Source organism: Octopus sinensis, linkage group LG8 (genome assembly GCF_006345805.1).
Source record: "Octopus sinensis linkage group LG8, ASM634580v1, whole genome shotgun sequence".
NCBI classification, from domain to species: domain Eukaryota; kingdom Metazoa; phylum Mollusca; class Cephalopoda; order Octopoda; family Octopodidae; genus Octopus; species Octopus sinensis.
This window is the reverse complement of record NC_043004.1, coordinates 38,282,593-38,307,266: the sequence shown is the minus strand read 5'-3', so window position 1 is coordinate 38,307,266 and position 24,674 is coordinate 38,282,593. Positions and strand designations below refer to the sequence as shown.

At 37.9% G+C, this 24,674-nt stretch overlaps 1 protein-coding gene across 2 annotated transcripts; it reads right to left on the bottom strand.

Moving 5' to 3' along the window:
- Window positions 1-7,659: 7,659 nt before the first annotated feature.
- Window positions 7,660-24,073, bottom strand: LOC115215247 (MIEF1 upstream open reading frame protein). 2 transcript variants are annotated; one of them, XM_036505358.1, is made up of 3 exons: window positions 23,902-24,073; window positions 13,666-13,848; window positions 7,660-8,167 (listed from the first exon to the last, which is right to left on the bottom strand). In XM_036505358.1, the coding sequence occupies exons 1-3, from the start codon at window positions 23,947-23,949 to the stop codon at window positions 8,093-8,095; spliced, it is 306 nt and encodes a 101-aa protein (XP_036361251.1). In that variant the 5' UTR covers window positions 23,950-24,073; the 3' UTR covers window positions 7,660-8,092. The 2 variants fall into 2 exon arrangements, with proteins under 2 accessions (XP_036361251.1, XP_029640348.1); XM_029784488.2 differs by having other exon boundaries at window positions 7,660-9,829; window positions 23,902-24,049.
- Window positions 24,074-24,674: the final 601 nt, after the last annotated feature.

Genomic DNA, 24,674 nt, shown 5'->3' with positions numbered 1-24,674 from the left:
TGATTCCAAAAATTAAATTATTTTGTGTATCATCAACAGTTAAAAAAATATGTCAACTTTCAATGTTATTATATATTCGGTATTGTTATAATGTTCCGCTACTAAATGTATGCCTTATCTTCTCTTTCAGACCAATTACTAAGTTCTGCTACTTTCAGGATGGCTACTAGAGTATGTAAAAATTCTCCAGATACATTTTGCTATGTGTGTGGTTATTACATTGGAAAAAAGCAGGTGTTACATAAGATCGTAAAAGGTGTCAAATTGTGGATAGCGTACAGACTCTATTTCGGAATGCCCATGGGTGACCAGGACAAACCATGGGCCCCACATGTGATATGTGGAAACTGCCAATCTCTTTAGAAGGATGGCTAAGAGGTACAGGAAGGTCAATACCTTTTGCCATTCCAAAGGAATGAAGAGAGCCAAAGAACCATCACGATGACTGTTACTTTGTATGATCGATGTGACAAAGTACAGAAACGTGAAAGGAAGACAAGCTTTTCAGTATCCAGACATACCATCATCTAGAGCACCTGTCCCACATTATGACAGTTTATGAGTATCACTACCACTAGAAAATATTTCATCTGAAGAGTCAACAAGTAGCAGCAGCCAAGAAATAGAGGAAGCTTTCGTACCAAGAACGACTTTGGAGCCTCACTTTCCGAATCAGAGTGAGCTAGATTATTTAATCAGGGATCTGGGTCTTACTAAGTCAGGAGCTAAACTTCTTTCATCAAGGTTGAAGGAATTGAATCTACTGGGGGAAGACTGCAAGACATCTGAGTACCAGAAATGCCATAAAGAATTTGAAATATACTATGAAAATATTAATGATCTGTATTATTGTAAAGATGTGATTGGTTTGTTTACTGCTATTGGACGCAAGCATGATTCTGCAGAATGGTGACTGTTCATAGATAGCTTAACACGAAGTCTCAAAGCAGTGTTGCTCCACAATGGAAATAAATATCCTTCTTTGTCTCTTGCACACTCCGTACAGAAGAAAGAAAATTGCGATAATGTCAAAGAACTTCTCAACAAAATAAATTACGCTGAGTTAAAGTAGGATGTTTGTGGGGATTTCAAGATGCTTGCCTTATTGCTTGGCTTGCAAGGGGGATACACAAAGTATTCATATTTTCTTTGCTTATGGGACAGCAGAGCTAATGATGATCATTACAAGAGAGTATATTGGCCTCCACGAGTGGACCTACAGCCAGGAATGTTAATTGTTCTCAAACAGCCTCAAGTAGATTCCAACAAAATCTTATTACCCCCACTTCATATCAAACTCGGATTGGTAAAACAGTTTGTGAAGGCCTTAGATTTTAGAGGAGAAGCTTTTCAAGAAATTTGTCTTATGTTTCCAAAGCTAACTGAGGCTAAGATCAAGGGTGGCATATTTGTTGGGCCCCAAGTAAATGCAATGTTGAAGTCGAAGAAACTGGAAAGAGCGATGACAGCAGTTGAAAAAAAAGCTTGGTGTGCATTTCGTGGATTCCTAGGAAATCACAAGGATCCTAATTACAAGCAGCTGGTAGCAAATCTTATTGAAAACTTCAAGAAAATGGGTTGTCGTGTGTCTTTAAATGTTCGTTTTTTGCACTCTCACCTAGATTTTTTCCCCCCGAAAACTAGGGTGATGTCAGTGAGGAGCATGGTGAGAGATTTCATCAGGACATCGCAACTATGGAAAGAAGATACCAAGGACGATGGGATACTGCTATGATGGGAGATTATATATGGTCTCTAGTCAGAAGAGATGAAGGTATACACTCAAGAAAATCTCGATCGTCAAAGCACTTCTCATCTTAAGAAAATAGTTATCAAGGCATTTACAGTGCAGAGTTTTATTGTTTCTTTTTGTTCTAACTAATATTATACTTCCTAAATACCTTTCAATATATGAAAAAGTACTAAATGTTGTGTAATTATCCTTACAATACTAGAATAGATTGAACCAACAATGTGCTGTAGAGAAAAGTTACAAATATAACGAGCAAATATGAAATTAGGAATAAATAAATAACTATCGATGTTACGTCAAAATGAATGTGATTTTTGAATTTAGTGGCAAAAAATGCATATATGAACATTAAAAAATACAAATAAACAAAACATGTGTTACATTGTGTAATGTATGTATGTTTATGTATATGTATATATATATGAGTGAGAGAGAGAGAGAGAGTGTGTGTGTGTGTGTGTGTGTGTGTGGTGTGTGTGTGTGTGTGTCTTTGTGTTTGCCCACCACTACCACCGCTTGCCAACTGATGCTGGTGTGTTTACGTCCCCGTAACTTAGTGGATCTGCAAAAAAAAAAGACTGCGATAGAATTGAGTACCAGGTATTTTTAAAATACGTACTGGGGTCTATACATTTGACTAAAACTTCTTCAAGGCGGTGCTCCACCATGGCCGCAGCCTTGCGACTGAAACAAGTAAAAGATGAAAGATAAAAGATTATAAAACATAAACGAAGATGAAAAGATAATGCCCATGCTACAAATATGCCAGTTTTCATTATTTTATTTGCTAAATTACCTACCATTTCATCAAGCATACATGAGCTATTCTTCGATAAAAGTCACTCCGTGAAGAAATCGTACATTTGAATCACATCAAATGTAGGTAGGAGTTAAAATTAGAAAGATAGCCAATCAGTCAGCATTATCAGAGTACCATTCTGTAAAAATGGGGGTGGTTATCGTCTGTCGGCATACGAACGTAGACATTTGTAACCACGGGTTCTGTGACAAGTAGTTCTCCCCTGTTCGTCGATTTTTGCGATGGCTGAAACGAAGGAACAGCGTGCTTCCGTGAAATTCTGTTTTCTGCTGGGGAAAACGGCGGCCGAAACAGTTGTCGTGCTTCAAACTTCAAAAACGCTGCCACGAGCAATGCACAAGTTTACAAGTGGTTTTCACGCTTCAGGAATGGTCACTTGTCGCTCGAAGACCAACCTTGTTCAAGATGACCGTTGCTCCCTTGAACGAATGAAGATATCACGAAAATTCATGGAGAGCCGTCGCCGAAAAATTGACTGACTTTGATATGACTAGTGTGTCCTGGAGCTACTGCCAACAAATTTTGAGCGATGAATTGCAAAGGAAAAGAGTTGCAGCAATAGAGGGTTGATGGGGTTAAATGTCCTCCCTTTGAAGCGAGAAAACCATTTCTGTGCAGTTCTTTCAGTTCTTTCTCCACGAAGGGACCCAGGAGTCGAAAATATGCATTTTGTTTTTCTATTTGGCACTCCAGTGGAGGCGCAATGGCCCAGTGGTTAGGGCAGCGGACTCGCGGATTCGATTCCCAGACCGGGCGTTGTGTGTGTTTATTGAGCGAAAACACCTAAAAGCTCCACGAGGCTCCGGCAGGGGGTGGTAACGACCCCCTGTTGTACTCTTTCGCCACAACTTTCTCTCACTCTCTCTTCCTGTTTTTTGAGTAACGCTGCGATGGACTGGCGTCCAGTCCAGCTGGGGGGGGGACACAATCGCCACAGAAACCTGGAAACCGGGCCCATGAGCCTCGCTAGGCTTGAAAAGGGCGATGTTTATCGTCGTTTTTATTTGGCACTCCATTATCATATGTCAGAAAAAAATTAATTTATTCAAATTTCAGAATTCAAAAATGATAAACAATTGTCGTAAATGAAGAATAGAGCTACAGTAAATAAATAAACAAAATACTTAGATAAGAATATTTATCGTGGTAATTGAAATAACATTAGAAAGTAACGAACGAATTTATCTAACAACCTAACACACACACACACATATATATATCAATGTGAGTGTGTATGTGTATAACGGAATTCCTTCAGTTTCCGTCTACCAAATCTACCCACAAGGTTTTGATCAGTTCAGTGCTATAGTAAAAGTTATTTGCTCAAAATACCACGCAGCGGGACCGAAACCAAGGCTGCCTGATTGGGAAGCAAGCTTCTCCTCAACAAACTCACATGATAGTCCCTACTGTAATATATGAAATTTGTAATATATACGTACATACGTACGTATGTATATATGTATCAGCTTGTTGGCAGAATCGTTAGCACGCCGGACAAAATGCTTAGCAGTATTTCGTCCCTCTTAACGTTCTGAGTTCAAATTACTCCGGAGTTGACTTAGTCTTTCATCCTTTTTGAGGTCAATAAAATAAGTACCAACTGAACACAGGGGTCCTCCAAATTGCTGGCCTTGCGCCAATATATATATATATATATATATATAATTTTTTTAAATTTTTTTATGCTCCCTTTTTAAGCCTAGGCAGGCTCATGGGCCTGCTTTCCCGGTTTCAATGGTGTATGTGTTCCCCAGCTGGATGGGACGCCAGTCCATCGCAGCGTTACTCATTTTTGCCAGCTGAGTGGACTGGAGCAACGTGAAATGAAGTGTTTTGCTCAAGAACACAATGCATCGCCCAGTCCAGGAATCGAAACCACAATCTTACGATCATGATGCTGACACCCAAACCACTAAGCCACGTGCCTCCACTATATATATATGTATGTATGTATGAGATGAGAGAATCCATCATTGTGAATAACAAATGAAGTGGTGATCATGTTCTATGGACATACATGTATTACTTGAGACTTGCTGGTGCCTTGGAAACCTTTTGGTAAATGAGTCAAGCTGAGGACTCAGTTTGCTTGAGTGCTTGTGGAACATTTACGTGTCCCTTGAGTGAAGGGCCAGGCCTACTTTGCTCTGTGTCACAAAACCGCAATGACAGGTAAGGTTTGCATTTAGAAGAGCAGCATTTTGTCAGTGTGCTTTTGTGGGTGTGTGTGCGTGTATTTGCACATGTGCATGTAATTGTCCTTGTTCCACCTTAAAAATAGGTGAGATTGTCAAGTTTGAATATATTTGATTACAGTTGACTTTAATTGTAAACAATTACCTAATTACGCCTTTCTGTTTCAGATGGCGTCCTGATAAAACAACTTTGTAACAGGTTTGTTTCATTGTGGTATATTTGTTCAAGGTCTTGTCTGAGTTGATGTTTCCCATAACAAGTGGGAAATTTTCTCGGTACAAAAACACTAAGAGAACAACTTGAATTTTTTTTCAAGATGAATATATTTACTTGTCTAATATGTCATATGAAGTTATCAGCATAGCCCATTTTTTTTTTCAGATAAATCTAATAAAATAAAAAAATAATAGCTCAGAAACAGGGGTATATCTCTGAGTAAGAGAACCCAGGAATCCGAAATAATACTTTGTCTCTCTTATAAAATCATTTAATATCTCATTATTTCTCCCACTAACAGGTAATCCCCAAGGGTTCTTGCTATGTGAAAGATACCTCCACATTTATTGTAGACAGAGGTCCACCTGGGGTTTTGTTTTGTTTTGTTTTGTTTTTAGCCTAGGTCAGCCTTGATCCAGCAGTACTGTAATTGAAAGAACATTCCAGTCATGACCATCCAGACTTTTTCATAGCACTGTGCTCTTATCCTTTGTTTTTTTGGGGGTTTTTTTCTGTGACAGTAAGGCATGAATTGAGGTTATTATTGATGCTTGAGTGACGATGCAGAGGATCCTTACTTAATTCAGTTCATCTGTTTCATGAGTTATGTTGACATAGGTTAGATATGATTGGGCAAACCATTGGTACATGTGCATTCAGTCAAATCCATATCTATGGTTGATGCAATCCACAAATCTGTTACTACTCAAGACATACCAGACTTCAACCTAGTGAAGGCCACACACATCAATCTGGTATGGAATGGTTTATAACAGTGTAGACATGTAGTGTTTTTTTTTGTTTTTTTCAGGATGTTGTAGGTACATGAGTTATAGGTCTCAGTATTTATCTCTAGTTCTATTGCATTCTTGCAGTGCTTATGGCAAATGAGATAATTGATGGTACTGATATTTTCAAGTGTGTGCTTGCTTTTTACGTCATCTTGTGTGTGTGTTTCAGCCAGCAAGCTGTGATCATGCCGGTGTACTGTTATATTTGCTATCTCTTTTTTTATATATTTGCTTGAACTAAGTGTGAAGGGTAATAACATTAGGATGGCTTTATTATGTTGTTGAAATGCCTGGTGCTTGTGTGCTACTGCTGTAGTGCTCTGCAGTGACAAAATACATCATAAACATGTCTAAAATTGTCACACTTGTTGACTTTTTAATTCTTAAGCTAATGAAAAAGCAACTATGCAATCACTGAATCTGATGGAATTAGCAGCCAAAGACACATTTAAGAAGAATGCATTTCAGGGTTTATTATATTGCTACATGAATAGACGGAACAATGCTCACTGGTACTGAGATTAATTGTTGCATAAAACAGTTATTACTTACAGCCGTTCGTCAGAAGCAGATGTTTAACAATGTTTGAGGAATATTGGTGTGATAATGCTTGAAAAGATTCTCCATACATATAGTAGTTAAACTCGTCAATGCAAGCTAACAACATAATGAGTTTGTCATAATCCCTGCTTCATAAATTAATGACAGGAGAAAGAACTGGCCAAACTGATAAGACAAATATCCAGCATAAATCAAAATCGAAATCGAAATAGATCAACATCAATGGAAATTGTAGCTGTGATACCAGTGCCAGTGGCACATAAGAGAACTATCCAAACGTGGCCGTTGCCAGCTCCGCACCAACTGGCCTCCGTGCCAGTGGCACGTAAAAAGCACCATCCAATCGTGGCTGTTGCCAGCCTCGCTTGGCCTCCGTGCCGGTGGTACGTAAAAAGCACCATCCGATCGTGGCCGTTGCCAGCCTCGCCTGGCACCTGTGCTGGTGGCACGTAAAAAGCACCCACTACACTCACGGAGTGGTTGACGTTAGGAAGAGCATCCTGCCATAGAAACATTGCCAGATCAGACTGGGCCTGGTGCAGCCTTTTGGCTTCCCAGACTCCAGTTGAACCGTCCAACCCATGCTAGCATGGAAAGTGGACGCTAAACGATGATGATGATGATGATGAAATATCCCAAGGGAACCATGGTCCAAGAAAGAAATAAAAGCCTAGAATAAGTTCCAAACTTTAAAAAAAATATACTGGGGTCAAATTGATCAACTAAACTCTTGAAGGCAGTGCCACAGCACTGACATAGTCTAATTAGTAAAACAAGCAAAAGATAAAAGATGAAAGATAAAAGAGAAAGACACAGTCTAGATGCATGTACAGAATGAACTTGCTCTACAGCACTTGGTGGTTGTGTTGAACTGTATAATGAATTAGGTCTACTACCCAAAAGTAGATGCAGTCCACTGGTTAGGCTTGAGCAGAATGTGCATCAAATCAGTTTCTCAATTTCATTTACAAGGCTCGAGAGAGGGAGAGTGCATGCATGCTTCTGTGAATTCTTATCCAAATGTATACAATAGCAGTATGTCTAGACACAAGCAGTGTTGTTCAATTACAATCTTCTATGTAAACATGGCTAAGGGCAAAATATATGTTTGGAAACAAGAGAGAGTTGGCAATAGGAAGAACATCCAGTCATAGAAAATCTGCCACACAACGAATTCTGTCTGATCTCTGAAGGTATGGAAAACTGGACATTAAGACAATGATGATGATGATGAAGACGATGATGATGATATACAAGTTCCCTCAGTGATTCATGAAACAAGAACATATATATTCATAAGAAGTTTAAGAAACTCACAATGAAATTGATAATAGAGTTATTTTATTTCAAAAGATTAAGGCTTGTGCTGGTTAGAACAAAAAAAAAAAGACAGGATTAAGTGAGAAGTTCAAAACTGTAACATCATTTATTGCTGGGTCGCCACATGAGATTCTGCTTAACCCTTTGATTTAAACTCAGTTGTAACAACTACTAGGTCTTATATATTTCCTTTTTAAAAGTGTTCATATTAAATTTTAAACTTCTTGCCATGATTTAAATTTAAGAATTTTTTGTTGATTTAAATTTAAGAATCTTTTGCTATAATCCTGGCACTACCTTCTTGATAAAGTTAGCTATTTCACTAAATCCCACCAAGTTCATGATTATTTCTAATATGAATTCAAACACCTAGGTAGTGTATTAGAAATATCACAGACAGTTTAAAGAGTTCTCTTAGAGAAAGTCAATATTTTAAAAAACAACTCTAACCAAAATCAAAATCTTACTTCCAAAAAAGTCCTTTATCAAAACCCCAGGAGCATACAGCTATGTAAAAACAGAAAAAAAAAGTATCAACATCATTTGAATCATAAGTTTGTCAAATATGGTTTCAAAATCTTGGACATGAAATCTCTGTAATAACAATATCTGGATCACTTTAACGGAATCTTAACATTTAATTTTTACTAAACAGGTTAGAAATATTTTTTCATAATTACTGTTGATTTTCTATCCCTAGATTCTATTGTAAGCAGAAACTCAAACATACAGACTCATTGCTCTGGCACAAAATTCACAACCATCAAAAAAAACCGTGCTGGTCTTCACAACAGCCTTGCTATGTGAACATTCTTTCAAGGCTCTGTTGAAGTTACCAGTAACTTTCACCTATCAGTGACAATTAGGAAGGCACATTGGTTTATTATATATATATATTCCAAACCACAACAATTTAGATTTCCCTAACTCAGTAAAAATTATTCAGCTCTTTGTCGCATCATACAGAGGTAGCACCAGGAGTACAGTCATAACTGATAAGTGCTTAATTAAATATTAAAGTCGAGCTGAAAGATGGCTAGATAAAGAGATAGTGACAAACACACACATACATCAAGGCAGAAAGATTTTGTCTTTAATTACTCCTTAATTAATTGAGAGTACACTGGTTAGCAAATGAAAGGAGAATGTGAAAGGTTCCAAGGTCTTTCTTTCAACTTCTCTAACGTAATCCTAACCCTAACACTCCCTAAAGTAGTTACTGAAATGAAGAGCATTCAGCCACAGAAAGCAAGCCAGTGCCGTGTGCAAACACCAGTCTATGTAAGTTAGCGGCTCCCAATAAGAAATGGCTATGGCAACCCATCCAACCCATGCCAGCATGGAAAGCGGATGTACAATGATGATGATGAATATGTATGCCTTTTTTTAAATAAACACAATTTTAGTCTTGTGAAAAATGACAAAATAGTTACACAAGTTTTATCTCACCTTGGGCAACAGAAGCTAGATTGACTAGTTTTTAGTTGTCAGTGACCTTCACCAGAGGTAGAGTACCCATCCTCTGTCCAGAGAGAAATGTGTAGCTTATGGCTATTTATGGTATACAAACTAAGACTCAACTAAATCAGTTAGTCAAGTAATTACTTCAATTATTTTTAGTAGTGCACTATTAATTACTCATCTATGTTACCATCATATGCACTTTTATGCAAATTAGAGTTTAACACAGTTCAAACCATTTTTGCAGTTAAATATTTTAGATGAACTAAAATGTTAATGCCTAGTTAACAAGTGCGTATATCATATACATAAATATGTACATCATCATCATCATATACACATGAACACATATACATATATATGTATATACATGCATATATATATATGTGTGTGTGTGTGTATATATGACGATGATGATATATATTTATATCACATGGATGAACTAAAATTGAACTTAAGAGCTCATAGGCATCTATGTATCAGTAGAGAGAATTTTGCAATTGTTTGGTTTAAAATTATTGAGTGATGGTGGGATGGGTGAGAAGATAAAACCAAATCACCCAATAGTTTTGTTGCTAACATTTTCCAGTAAAGGTTGCTTCAGCTAAGGAGGAAAATATTTAGAAAGACTATTTCCAAATTAATCAATATTTCTTTTACTGGATTCCCTCACAGAAGTCTGTCACGACGCAAAAATGCTTTGCCCTTCTGAAAATAGATGAAAATACATATAGAATAACATAACATAACCTAAAATGTTTTGGGTTTTTGTTTTTTCTCTTTACAATTCAGTTTGTATTAGAATGTAGAATATCCTTTCAAAGAGGTTAAAGCATGGTCATTTATATCATAGCCTCTGTTGATTATTCCAAAGCTAGTGATTGCTTTCAATGTTCACACCAAGCACAACTGACTGGGAGGAAACATCTGTATTGATATGAGCAACAATATTTACGGGCAGTTAACAACCTCTACACAGTCAACTGAAAGGATTGGACACATCTGACAATGTAGTTATATGAGATAGGCATGTTAAGAATGCCTTTTATCGTAGCTCCCTTCAGCTGGAGGTGACTCAATGCCAAACAACAAAGAATGAATGACAGTTCTGTGTAGAAATGAGAGAAACATTATTTAAGAGTCTCATAAAAAAATGTAGTCCACCATCCGAACATGGTCGATGCCAGTGCCGCCTTGTCTGGCTTCTGTGCCGGTGGCACGTAAAAAGCGCCCACTACACTCACGGAGTGGTTGGTGTTAGGAAGGGCATCCAGCTGTAGAAACACTGCCAGATCAGACTGGGGCCTGGTGCAGCCTTCTGGCTTCCCAGATCCCGGTCGAACCATCCAACTCATGCTAGCATGGAAAACAGACATTAAACGATGATGATGATGATACAATTAAATTGATAGATGCTAATTACAGGATTTGTCTTTTCACTGATATACTCAAGAATTCTATTTGCTGAAATTAACATTGATGACATGTAAGCAATAATATTATTTGAAGAGAAACATTTGCATTAGACTGTAAAAAATCACAAACTACAACAAATTCATGAATCTAAATTTGAAGAACCTTTTAATGAAGTAACGTCTTTGTAATGGAAAACATACATTACCTGTAAGCTAAACTACAGATCACATATAGAGGAGTTTAAATTTTGTTGAAATAGAAAGTACTAAACCTCATTAGAGCTAGCTGCCTTCCTTGTTCTGTATCAAAGCAATTTATATCATGGCTACTCTCTCTCTCTCTCTCTCTCATTATATTTGACCTTCGGATGGAGTCATAATAAAGTCCATAAATACAGTCACTGGTTGTAGTTGGTCTATATTTCATTTCAGTTTTTTTCTCTTTTTAAAGCAGTTGTGATACAATGTTTTCAAGAAAAATATGTTGTTGGGACATAAACACTACATCTATTGCTAGGTAATGCCGAGTAGATTTAGTTGAAGGGAGAATTCAAAGAATGAAGGAGGTTTTGTGGTTCTGAGATCATCATCCAATGTCTCTTTCATTACTTAAAATTCATTATGGCTCTTGCACACTTCTCATACTGACATTTCTGATGAAGTAATTGAGTTACCTGCTAACATGAAATATCTGCATCAATTAATATCCTCACCTACATGACTAATCAACACACGAGTGCTAGAAGCACTGTTGACTTCTATGTCACCTTAAAACACAACCCCACCCAGCCACAATCACTGCATGATCCAGCTCACCATTGTCTTATCAATTAAATACAATTCCTTTTAGCCAATAAAAGAGCAAACTCTACTCCCAAAAGCCATCTTCAGATCAATTAATCAGAGCTTCTCTAGTTCTAAACTGACAACTCTGGACAGTAACCATGCTACTCAAGACAGTTTATTGAGTGGCAGACATTTGTCAATTCAATATGTCTCTTCATAGAGTGAACACAACAAAATCTTACCACTGAAAACCCCAAAGTAGTTTTTCTTGTATGTGTACAAAGAACATAGCTGGAAGAAGTGTTCCACTGCCATCATTTAAAAAAAATCCACAATGTTACAATTTAAAAAGCATAAAATGGCTTCATGTATTGTATAGCCTGCTATCTGTCTCACATCCCAAATTGTTTGAGCTTTCTGGTCCCTTGTGAAAAAGATTTCAACTCCCCTTTTTAAAATTTCTCAGTTTTCCACAGCTTAAACATATGTTAATTCTGTAAGTAGTAATCATATTAACAAAGCTAACTACTGTGTTACTTCTTAATTCTGACCCAAAAGCACTGCACACATTTCACCAACACATAACTTACAACTGTGTGCGCACAGTCCTTACCAAACCCAATGAATTTACCAGTTCTGATGGTATTTCCATTATCCTGAAACAGTGCATTCTAGACTGGGCTTCTACTAGCACAAAATCATTCAATCTTTTTCTCATTACAGGCATCTTTCACAGTCTGTAGAAACAGTATTTCCCATTCTCAAGAAGGTCATCCTAGTGGCTCTGCTAACAACTTACTTATCATCTTCAATGCCAACATCCTAAAAGTAGTGGAAACAACCATAAAAAGACTCCTTATTTATCAACCTCAGCCTTTTGCTTCTCAGTGAGCATCAGTTAGCATTTCATAGAGTGAAACCCACTAGACACTTGCTCTCCTATGTTATGCACCAATAGTTTCTCATCCTTGTATATTTCTCGTGTTCATTGTACCTATGCATCTGCCACACACAAAGACTATTTTCCCAGCTAACTTTCCTCAGATATTACTACTTCTCTTATGTGTCCATAGCTTGCACCGGGTACATCTATGCCTTTTTTACATATCAAGCAAGGCCATCTACCTGAAGGGATTTATGACTTATCTGCTTTCCTACTATGGTCTTGCTAAATTAACTGTAAGGCCCTTTGATTACTGGTAGTGATTCAGCTACAAGAACATCAGCATAGAGGAGCTCCCAGGGGCAACCTGACTTAAATTCCTCTACTATTAACTGGAGGACTATGATGAACAAGAGAGAGCTGAGGACTGATCCTTGGTGAACTCCTACCTGTATACTGAATTCATCACTATACTTGTTGCCAACCCTCACCCAACAGACAACGTTCCTGTACATAGCTTGTACAGATCTCACTAGCCACTCTTCTATCCATAATTTCCACACTGATCACCAGATAAGGGAGTGGAAGACCCTGTCAAAGGCTTTCTCCATGTTGATAAAAGCCAAGTAAAGAGATTTATTTTTGGCTAGGTACTTCACTTGCAGCTGCATTATCAAGAATATAGCATCAGTGCCATTCTCCTTGGCTGCTGGTACACCCGTCATTGGGTTTGACTTCCTCATGTATAACTTGACTGACTATATGGGTGACTAGAGTTTATCCTACACTGCCAGATATTTTAAACATCTCAGCAGTGATTCTTGATGGGCCTAGGGCTTTCCCTGTCTTCATAACTTTAATTGTTTTATCTACTAAGCTACTGTCTATTTGGATAGCTGGTCCCTCTGTAGGAAACACATTAGGCAGACTCTCCTTCTCCCATGCATTCTCTACATTTAGCAACCTGGCTTCGATAACTCAGAAGTAATTCCTATAACTTTTTCCATGACTATTCCCAGCACACATTTTTAACAACTTTAGTGCACAACAGTATTTCGTATGTCCTACATTATTCCTTATCAACATATTGACAAATTCAATGTTACTTCTCACCACATATACATTTCTTCATAGCAACATGTGACTGGCAGAATCATTAAAATGCTAAGCAGAATGCTTATGGCACTTCTGCTTTTACAGTCAGAGTTCAAATCCTACAGGGGTCAAATTCACCATTTCTCCCTTCAGGATTGATAGAATAAGGAACAGTTGAGAACCGGGATCGATGTAATTGACTTACCCCATACCCCGAAATTGTTGGCCTTGTGCCAAAATTTGAAACCAGTATGTGACTGGTTACACTTGAGTATGTTCTAGATCACATAAACCATTTCATCCATGTAAACATAAAAAAATTAATGAATGCACAACATAGGAAAAAAAAAACAACAAATACATACCTCAAGAGAGCGCTGTAGCTCATGAGGATCAGTGATAGATTTGTTCTTATCAAATTCCTTTCGAATTCTATGCAGATAAAAGTTCTTGTCAGTGTAAGAAAGTGTCCTTGCTTTACGAATCATTTGTCGGTACAGAGAGAAAATAGCAAAAGGAGAGGCAGGATTCATTATCAACACAGGTATCTGATCAGACAAAAAAAAAAACATGAATTAAGGTAATTTATTCATTTTCCCTATTAAAAAAGAATATTTAATTAATTCTATTTGATTTGGGGTAGCAGAAAGGGCTACAATTATCATAGGCTAAACATATACATTCTAATACATGATATTCCCTGCTGTGATAATTTGTTGGTGACATTTCATTGTGAATGGGTTCAGGGTTCCCTTTATGGGAAAGAGTTCACACAACTTACAAATTAACAGGACACAGGCATAGAAGTGCAGTGAAGAAGTAGTTTGTTCAATAATACCATGATTCCAACTACTGCAAGAATTTCAGCAGGAAATTTGCTGAAATTTTGGCATAACATCTTCAGATAAGGGGTCAGGGTACCATGTCAAGGGCCTTCTCCATGTTGACAAAAACCAAGTACAGAGGTTTATTATTGGCTTAATACTTCTGAAGTTGCCTGTTCTCACATCCAACTTCTTTTCTGCTTCTTCTTTGGCTAAATATACCTCATAACCTCCCTTTTGACTATCTGATACAGTTCCCTGCTACCACCACACTTCCAGTCCTTCCAGGCCTGCTCTTTTTCTCTAATGACTCAGTCAACAACATTATTCCACCACCATGTCACCTTAGGTCAAGAAGAGACTTTGCACCAGCTGCAAATTTGGTCAGTGGCCCTCAAAAGGTTGTTCTATAGAAACCTCCACATGATATGTCACTATATCTTCATCTTTTTCATCAAATCCTTCAAGTAACACATCTCTAAATCTCTGACCATTCAGAGGATCCTTAAGCTTCCAGACTTTTCTTTTCCACAGAGGTTGTCTTCTGGGCAGCCTTTTAGCCCTGATTCTGAAGCCACAAATGACTAGCCTGCATTGAGGGGTGCATTCTTCACCTGGGAAAGATTTGACATTTATAAGCAGACATCTTACCCGTTTTCTAACAAGAATATAGTCAATCTGGATAGTGTGTCCACCCGACTGTTAGGTGAACAAGTAACTGACAGGTTTCCTGAAGTTAGTATTACACATCATAATGTCATTTGCATCACAGAACTCCAACAGCTTGGTCCCCTCCTTATTACAGGAGCCAAATCCATTGCCGCCATCCATGCCATGGAAGCCACCCAAATGTTGCCCAGCATGTCCATTGATGTCACCAGCTACAAAGAGAACGTCACTGTCATTTGTCAATGAGGTAGTCTACAAAAGGGTGTCTTAAAAATCAGTCTTTCTATTAATCAGGTAGTCCCAATTTACAAAACTAGTCTAAGCTTAAGTATTCTATCACACTTTGACTACCTCGATTACCTTATCAGCCCATTTTTCAGCAAGAAGTATGCCCACACCCTCAACTCCATTACTATTCTCTACCCAGAAGATTTTATACCTATACTCTTTGCCTGTGTGGAACCCAGCAGAACCTCCTCTCCACCTTACTTCTCGTATGCAACACACATCTACAAGCCTCCGTTCAAGCATCTCAACAATCTCACCGGACCTACCTTTCAATGTGCCCACATTGAATGTGCCAACTCTAAGAGTGTGGAAGATGTGGGCCAGGGGGACAGCATTCTGCATCTGGAATGAAAGCTTGCATGTACATTCCCCAGACATATCATATAAGTTCAAATATGCTTCAGTGAGCATTTACTTCACCATCATTCATTCACTTCACACTTTCCACATTTACATGGAGACAGACCACTAGGAAAGATGTAGGAGAGAGACAGCATTCAGTAAAGGTTCCAGTAGAGGTGCTACGAGAAAGACTTCTGGTATAGGTGAGAGGAAGGGTTAAGCAGGCGCACCGCAAACAACCAAGCAGCATGGCTGCCCCAAGCCAAAGATCTAAGGCCATATAAAATATCCAAACAAAGGGAGGAGGGGGGAAGCATATTTTCAGTAGGATTGCTTAACATAGCTACTATTTAATATATAGCATGGAAACAAAGATTTTAGACATAATGTGATTGAGATGAAATTTTTGAGAATTAAGGCTAGGAAGGAAAAACTGAATTGCTTAATTGAACATAAGGATTACTTAACTTTACTGTTTAACATATAGCAAGGAAATAAACAAGGTTTTATAAATAATATGAATGATATGAAGTGAGGTGAGAAGTAAAACTAGGAAAGAAAAACAAAGTTGCTTATCTGAATATTTCTTCTTTATATCCATATAACTAGAATCACGAAATGAGGTAGAACCTTAATGAAGCTAAATCACAGAGAGAGTAAGTAGTGCCCTCTTGCTGAGGTTAAAACAGCCAACAGAAGTCGCACAACGAAAAATGCAACATGGGTGTCCCATACTAAATTTATAAGGCCATATAAAATATCCAAACAAAACCAAAAGGGGGGAAAAAAAAGCAAATTTTCACTAGGATCACTTAACGTAGCTACTATTTAAAATATGTATGCATGTATGAATGTATGTATATAGTAAAATAAGGATTCAGGCAGGGGTCTGAAGATACGTCATAAGGCTAAACCCCTTATGAGCGAGAAACCCAAGGCAACCCCATAAACTGGCCTACCCCAATATAATATATATGTATATATGTATACACACATGTATAATTAATGGTCGTCTCTCAAGTCCTAGAAAGACAGTTCTGCAATTTCTTCTTAAACAACTTGCAGAAATGATTTTCATAGTTTTTTTTAATGGTAAGATGCAATTTGAAAGGAATTTTTCTACTATTTCTAGCAAGTCAGGAGACCTGCAATGGCTTCTTTATTTGAATATATGTGACTAGGGATGGGCAACAAATTGCATAAGGTGTACCTAATTGATTAATTCTCAGCCAAATCTTATTTGTTAACTGACATCCTGTAATTAATGAATAAATATGAGTGAATGTACGCTAAAAGTAATCTTTCCGGTAATTAAGTGATTTATTTTGTTTCATCTTTTGTAATATCTTAATCTGATTCTCACACACAAAATGATTTTAAAAAATGTTTGATTGGCTCAGCAACAGTGAAAATGTGTGTGTGTGTGTGTGTGTGTGTGTGTGAGAGAGAGAGAAAGACAGAGACAGAGAGAGAGAGAGAAAGATAGACAGACAGAGACAGTGAATGAGTGTGTGTATCTACATATTTGCACGTAACCATGTTTAGCTATGTATCAATGTTTGCCAAGCATAACTAATAGTAAAGGTAGGCAAAGTAGTGAATGAATGCCTGATTAAAACTGTAGATATTAATTGTTAAACTTTATAAAGTAAACAATTCTCCATCTTATTTGGTGAATGTTATAAATGCAAACTCAGTGGTGAAAATTAAACATTTTTTATAGTGATAGGTTAATAAAAGATAGGATCGTGATGGGTGGAATGGCCATAATAATAAGCTTACTATCGTAGGTGTGAGTTGTATAAACATGGAGAGAAAGGATTTGAGCACTGCAGTTTCTACAATGGCTCTTTTGGAGGAAAGACGAGAGAGACAGACAGACAGACAGTTAGCGAGAGAGATGGTGACTGGGCATTCTTTCGATATAACTCGACAAAATCAAAACATTTCACTTTGGGTATTTCCGTGGAAGCAAGTGACAGTTCGATTCTGTTTTCTGTTTGGAAATGTTCAGATTTTACATACACAAATGTAACAGGTAAGAACAAATATGCAAGGCTTTTTTTCCTTCAAGTTTAAAATGAGACATTGCTGGCATAATTTCGTCATGTCTATACTCCACAACCCACGGAAATAGCCGAAGCGAAATGTTTTGATTTTGTCGAGTTATATCAAAGTTATGCCAGTGACTGCTAGAAAGCAAGAGGGTAAGAGACAAGCAGAAAAAGAGAGATGAGGCAAGTTCATATAGATATGACCCCCGTGTTGATGGCACGTAAAAGCACCATCCGTTCGTGTCCGTTGCCAGCCTCGCCTGGCCCCCGTGCCGGAGACACGTAAAAGCACCATCCGTTCGTGGCCGTTTGCCAGCTCTGTCTGGCCCCCGTGTCGGTGGCACGTAAAAGCACCATCTGTTCGTGTCCATTGCCAGCCTCGCCTGGCCCCCGTGCCGGTGACACGTAAAAGCACCATCCGTTCGTGGCCGTTTGCCAGCTCTGTCTGGCCCCCGTGCCGGTGACACGTAAAAGCACCATCCGTTCGTGGCCATTTGCCAGCTCTGTCTGGCCCCCGTGTCGGTGGCACGTAAAAGCACCATCCGTTCGTGTCCGTTGCCAGCCTCGCCTGGCCCCCGTGCCGGTGACACGTAAAAGCACCATCCGTTCGTGGCCGTTTGCCAGCTCTGTCTGGCCCCCATGTCGGTGGCACGTAAAAGCACCATCCGTTCGTGGCCGTTTGCCAGCTCTGTCTGGCCCCCGTGCCGGTGACACGTAAAAGCACCATCCGTTCGTGGCCGTTTGCCAGCTCTGTCTGGCACCTGTGCGGGTGGCACGTAAAAAGCACCCACTACACTCACAGAGTGGTTGGCATTAGGAAGGGCATCCAGCCGTAGAAACACTGTCAGATCTGACTGGGCCTGATGAAGCCTTCCAGCTTCACAGACCCCAGTTGAACCGTCCAACCCATGCTAGCATGGAAAACGGACGCTAAATGATGATGATGATGATGATGATTGAAACGTTGAAATGAAATTGAAATATTTAAAGTAGAGATGTCTCCCGTTTAAGTACATACCGAAGAACATCAATGTAATATAAAATTTATTCAACTGATATCAAAAATATTTGCTGGTTATTTTCTGCCTTTTTTTCTATTTTGGTAATTATGAATATCGCAATACTTTTAAAATCCACGGAGTTTTGCATCAAAAGCCAGTTATCCACTATACAGAATATAAACATGAATTTTGAGCAGAATAAATGGTATGAAATCACTGGCAACATAAGGGCTCCCAACAAATCTAAACAATACCTGAGGAATGAGAACCCAAGTTCGAAATTTCCCCAAGACACCTGATGAAAGCTGGAGGGTATATCAGCCGAAACATTGTGTTAACAAACAAGATGAGGACAAATATCCATCAAATGTAAATAATGTACATAATTCCTCATCTCTGAAATATAGAACTGTATTATCTAATCGGTATGGAGCCAACATTAGACTTCATCAAAAACTAGCTCATCTTTCAAACCATCTTTCCTGTGAAGATGTAGAGACTCAAAGCTGATACCACCTGGCTTGAATATAATGACACCAGTGGATTCAAAAAAGCTAAAAGAGTAGCGGAAAGGACAGGATATGTCCGCGTCCATGAGAGGATCTATTATAACCATTGAAAAAAAACATCAACTAAATACGAAATCAAAGAGAGGTTATCTTCATTACTTAGGAAAATAACCAGAGATGATGATAGAAAGAGAATCCAACAAGATCTAGAAAAGTCATACATGAAAGAATTTGAAATGGTGAAGACACGCCAGATTAAGAAATTTATGAAACTCAAAGGTCTGAGAATGAAGACTGAAGTCCGTCACCCAACTGTGAAAGCAGTAATTAATGTAAGTAGCCGACATCTAGAAAGCTCTGGAGAAGCAGGACTGAACAAAGGTCTCAACTTTGCGACAACCATCAAGCGCCTTCCATACTTGGACATAATAGCTCCTATTGAAGAGATACCAAAAGCTCAGGAGATGAACTAAGGTGGAAAGTGACACAGGTACTGGAAAAAGCGAAACTTCCCAAACCAAACATCACTAAGGAAGAAAAGTTCACTATCAAAAGACTACAGAGTGACAATTACATCATTAAAAAAATAAGCCCACGGGCATATGGCATAACTGTTAAGAGTGCGGCTACTAACCCCAAGATTCCGAGTTCGATTCCAGGCAGTGACCTGAATATAATAATAATAATAATAATAATAAGAAGAAGAAGAAGAAGAAGAAGAAAGAAGAAGAAGAAGAGAAGAAGAAGAAGAAGAAAAGAAGAAGAAGAAGAAGAAGAAGAATGAAGAAGAAGAAGAAGAAGAAGAAGAAGAAGAAGAAGAAGAAGAAGAAGAAAGAAGAAAGAAGAAGAAGAAGAAGAAGAAGAAAAGAAGAAGAAGAAGAAGAAGAAGAGAAAAGAAGAAGAAGAAGAAGAAGAAGAAGAAGAAGAAGAAGAAGAAGAAGAGAAGAAGAAAAGAAGAAGAAAGAAGAAGAAAGAAGAAGAAGAAGAAGAAGAAGAATAACAATACCTAAGGAATGAGAACCCAGGTTCGAATTTCCACAAGATACCTGATGAAGGCTGATGAGTATATCAGCCAAAACGTTGTGTTAACAACAAACGTAAATAAAATCTAAACAAGAATGACACTTTACATCATCAAGCGCTGCATGCCACATCCGCAGATCAGCTCTACAATGATATGTTTCGTAATTAAATTTGGTCCCCCACGAGACATTTTTCAGCCGCTACGATGGTATTCAAACCTACTAGTGTCGTTATCCAACAATTCGTCAAGATGTGCTCATCTCACTTCGCCAAATTGTAGATGAACAGTACTAATGGGATGCAGTTGACAGACAGTCGACAAATCTTCACTAGTGGGGGTTATGGATAAATATACTAACACATAACTACATTTGGTCTTGCAGTATAATTAAACCCACGACTGCATTTTTGGTAGATTGAGATAAGGATCGAAAACAAATTGGTCAGTTTGATCCTCATAACAACTGTTAGAATAGGAAGTTGAACTAAAGGGTCTGACCCGGTCATAAAAAAAAAAAATAGTGTAATAGGTGTAAAACAACTTGCTCTAAACGAATATGACAAAAAAAATGCGTGCTCACGAAAGAGGGGTGGGGGAGAAGACTCGGAAAATTCACATCGTGAATTTCCAAAAGCGTCTGACTGTAAAACAACTTGCTCCAAATGAATATGACAAAAAAATACGAGCTCGTGAAAGAGGGGTGGGGGAGAGGACTCGGAAAATTCACATCTTCAGTCCATGGCCTTTAACCCTTTAGTGTTTAAACCGGCCATATCTGGCCCAAATATTCTATTTTTTATATTCAAACCGGCGATATCTGGCCTCTCACACCTCATCTACATTGGCATTCTAAAAATAAACAATCACATCACTGAAACCTCAAAAGCTATAAGATAATGCAGGATTAAATAAAAACAATTTTAATAAAAAAAAAAGCATTACATTTAACAGAGTAATCTGAACACTAAAGGGTCAAACTATAGTGTTTGACCCGGGCCAGAAAAAATAGTGTAATTGGTGTAAAACTAATTGTTCTAAACGATTATCAAGAACACACACATACACAAAGAGAAATGGTTGGTTCACTGCAACATTTAAATCTCATTGCAATGTCGATATTTTTGTCACTTTGAAACCGAGACTTGTTCACTGACAAAATAGATGCAGCACAAGTTTTTGTCAGGGGTTTGCCATGGTTTCAAAGACCAAAAATATTTAGACACAAACGAAATTTAAATCTTGCAGTAAAAGTAACGGCTTTTGTTGTTCTGGAATTGCTTACAAACATCTTACACTCTGCAAATTCTTTTAAATATTCAACCTTACCCTTCCCCTATTTACAAAACTTGCCACACTTTTTCATTTTTTTAATTCTTTATGCAGACAGTTTGTGTTATTAAATTCTCTTTAACATACATTTAAATTATTATATTATAGAAATAGCATAATAATGTTGCACATTTCTTGAGTACAAATAGCAAGTCCAATTCTTGGGTATAAACAAGCAGTCCATGTTTTAGGTATAAACAACAAAATTACAACTTATTATCTTCAGACCTGGCTGAGGTTTGCACCATCTCAACCAGGCATCTCTTACCCTTGTCTCTCTTCTCTAAAAATTCTGCTCAATCCTTCCCTGAATGGTATCACTTTGGAGCTTCTTCTCTACTCATGTCTTTATTGCACATGTTCACTTGCAATGACTCAAGAGGAGCATTAGAACACATTGAATGGTATAATCTTTGGTACACCACTCTCTTCCACTTGTTTCAGTCATTGGACTGCAGCCATGCTAGGGCTTAGCCTTAAAGGATTTTACTCAAACAAATCAACCCCAATGCTTATTTTTTTAAACTCTGGTACTTATTCTGTTGGACTTTTTTGCTGAACTGCTTAGTTACAGGGATGTAAACAAACCAATGCCAGTTGTCAAGTAGTGATGGTGGGGTACAAAGACACACACACACATACAACAGACTTCCACAGTTTCTATCTACCAAATTCTCTCACTGGGCACTGGTCAGTCTGGAGTCAGGTAGAGTAGAAGGCACTTGCCCAAAGTGCCATGCAGTGGAACTGAACTTGAAACCATCTTAACCACACAGCCATGCCTGACAAAAAGAAAGAGAATCATTGAGATGGTCATGGCTAGGCTACCTTTGGTTCATAAGTTTACTTGATTTGAGCAAACTTTTTGGCTAAACCACAAAATGAAGCGATCAATGTAGTCCATAGCAAAACAACTTCTCTTCTTTTTGTCAGGGAGATTTTAAACACAAGGGTTACTGTTTGGGGGAAGTCTTATTTCTTTACTGTTATGGATATCGCATTTTTCTTTTGTTTTTTTTTTCTGCTGACTTGTATTGTATATAGTCTTTGACTCAATTCAGCAGTGCCAAACCAAAAGTATAGAAACTATTATTTCACTTCAATGGTGTTGGCTAATGTATTGATATTGATATTAATAACTTCACCACACACACACAAACACATTCAACACCATAATAATAATAATAATAATAACTATTTCTTTACTACCCACAAGGGGCTACACACAGAGGGGACAGACAAACGGATTAAGTCGATTATATCGACCCCAGTGCATAACTGGTACTTAATTTATAGACCCCGAAAGGATGAAAGGCAAAGTCGACCTCGGCGGTATTTGAACCCAGAACGTAACGGCAGACGAAATACGGCTTCGCATTTAGCCCGGCGTGCTAACGTTTCTGCCATAATAATAATAATAACAACAACAACAGATACAAAAGATGGTGCTATGGCCTTTTCTTTGATAATATCTTTCTTGCTTATTTAAATTCAGTTCAATGCACATTTGCCTTGAACGAACCATTTCTCTTTGTGTGTGTGTGTTCTTGAAAATCATTTAGAACAAGTAGTTTTACACCAATTATACTATTTATTTTTTCCGGCCCGGGTCAAACACTATAGTTTAAAGGCCATGGACTGAAGATGTGAATTTTCCGAGTCCTTTGCCCCACCCCACTTCGTGAGCGCGCATTTTTTTTATTTGTCATATTCGTTTAGAGCAAGTTGTTTTACAACTATTACACTATTTTTTTTTTTTTGTATTTATGACCGGGTCAGACCCTTTAGGTTGACCGAAAAGGTCTTCGTGGGCTTCATTGTACAGCCAGACTATTCATATATTTATTATTATTTATTATTACTATTAGTTCTAGAGTAATTTATATAAACTGACAGACGAGCGCAGCGTGTGAATGAGAGGTATATGTAATAGCTACAACAATACACAATCATTGCTCAACAAACAGATACATTCAGAACACACGCTACTATGACACCATACTTGGAATTCTATCACTTCCCATTCGGTTTAGACAAACACGTAAACAATATCGGGGCAATGAATGTTGATTAATGAACACAAACACACACGCACATACACGTGTGTAGGGCGAAATTGATAGAGTCGTTCAAATGGTGAATAGAATAACTCGCAGTATTTTTCGATAACCACACCAAATCTAAATTAAACCCTATGTTGGAATGCAATCACCGTTGAAGGATCTATCTGTTGATTAGACCTGCTAGAAACAGCAGCCATATCTCCGGCATCCTATCATCTCAACAAGAACCATGTACACAAGCCAAAGAGGAAGCCTCTATGTAGCTCGTTAGACTTGCTAGAAATAACAAACATAATAATCCATAAGAAGATTGTCCCCAACATACACTAAAATATAGATTCTGAAAGGGAAAACAATATATATGATTACGGTTGTATTTGAATATGTCGTCTCCTCTTTCGTTGTTGACTCAAGGTTAAATAACGACGTCACTAATAATGACGAAGGTCACTTATGATATACAAGGACGGAAAAAGAAAGATAGAATGACAGTATTACTTGCTCAGGGCTGACTTGGGTGCTATGCAACTGCAACACTTTGGGCATTTAAAAGTGGGAACCACGACTTATGCCATTCATTAAATTCCAGGTGTACCTCTCCCGATCATCCGTAATATTTACTTCCTCGTAATATTAACGGGAACTTCTTCATAAAAGCAAAAGTTAATAATTCATAAAGTAGCAACTTACATGACAGAAAAGAATGATAATATTTTATCGTTTAAAACTGGAAGGAAAATCAATTCCGAAATCTTGCAGAAGGAATTAATATTAGGAAAACATCAATTTTCTAGCATGTGCGAGGTCGATTTGTTTGGCCTGACATCTAAGGGCGATAACTTCCATTGGTGCTTTACAAATATTACCAATTTTATTATTATTACTATTGCTTGGGTTTGTTTCGACCCTTTAGGATTGGAATTTTTGAAAAGTAAAAATTTTGCATTATGTAGCTTTGGGGGAACATTTTTCTGGTTGAAATACACAGCAGTAAAAAATTCGTAAAAAATAGGGATTTTCATAGAAAAAAAGCACCTTTTTGATGTAAATAATTTTTGGTGTTAACATGGTCCGATTTGAATTTTTTCTTCTACGGAAGGAAGAGCAAGCCTTCTTCTATCATACTCTCAATTTTGGTCAACTTGCGCCGCAGGGTCTCGGGGGAGATAGTGTTAGTTGAAGGCTACCAAACCTGCCATACACAGACAACTTATATATATAGAGAGAGATTTCTACTATAGTGACTTGGTTAATATAAAGATCTTTACTCG

Coding starts and splice junctions, on each gene's coding strand:
- LOC115215247 (XM_036505358.1), bottom strand. CDS start 23,949: ATGCCCAAAGTGTTGCAGTTGCATAGCACCCAAGTCAGCCCTGAGCAA. Junction 13,849..23,901: donor CCCAAGTCAGCCCTGAGCAA/GTAATACTGTCA, acceptor TTGTCTGATCAG/ATACCTGTGTTGATAATGAA. Junction 8,168..13,665: donor AGCTACAGCGCTCTCTTGAG/GTATGTATTTGT, acceptor GTTTTTACATAG/CTGTATGCTCCTGGGGTTTT.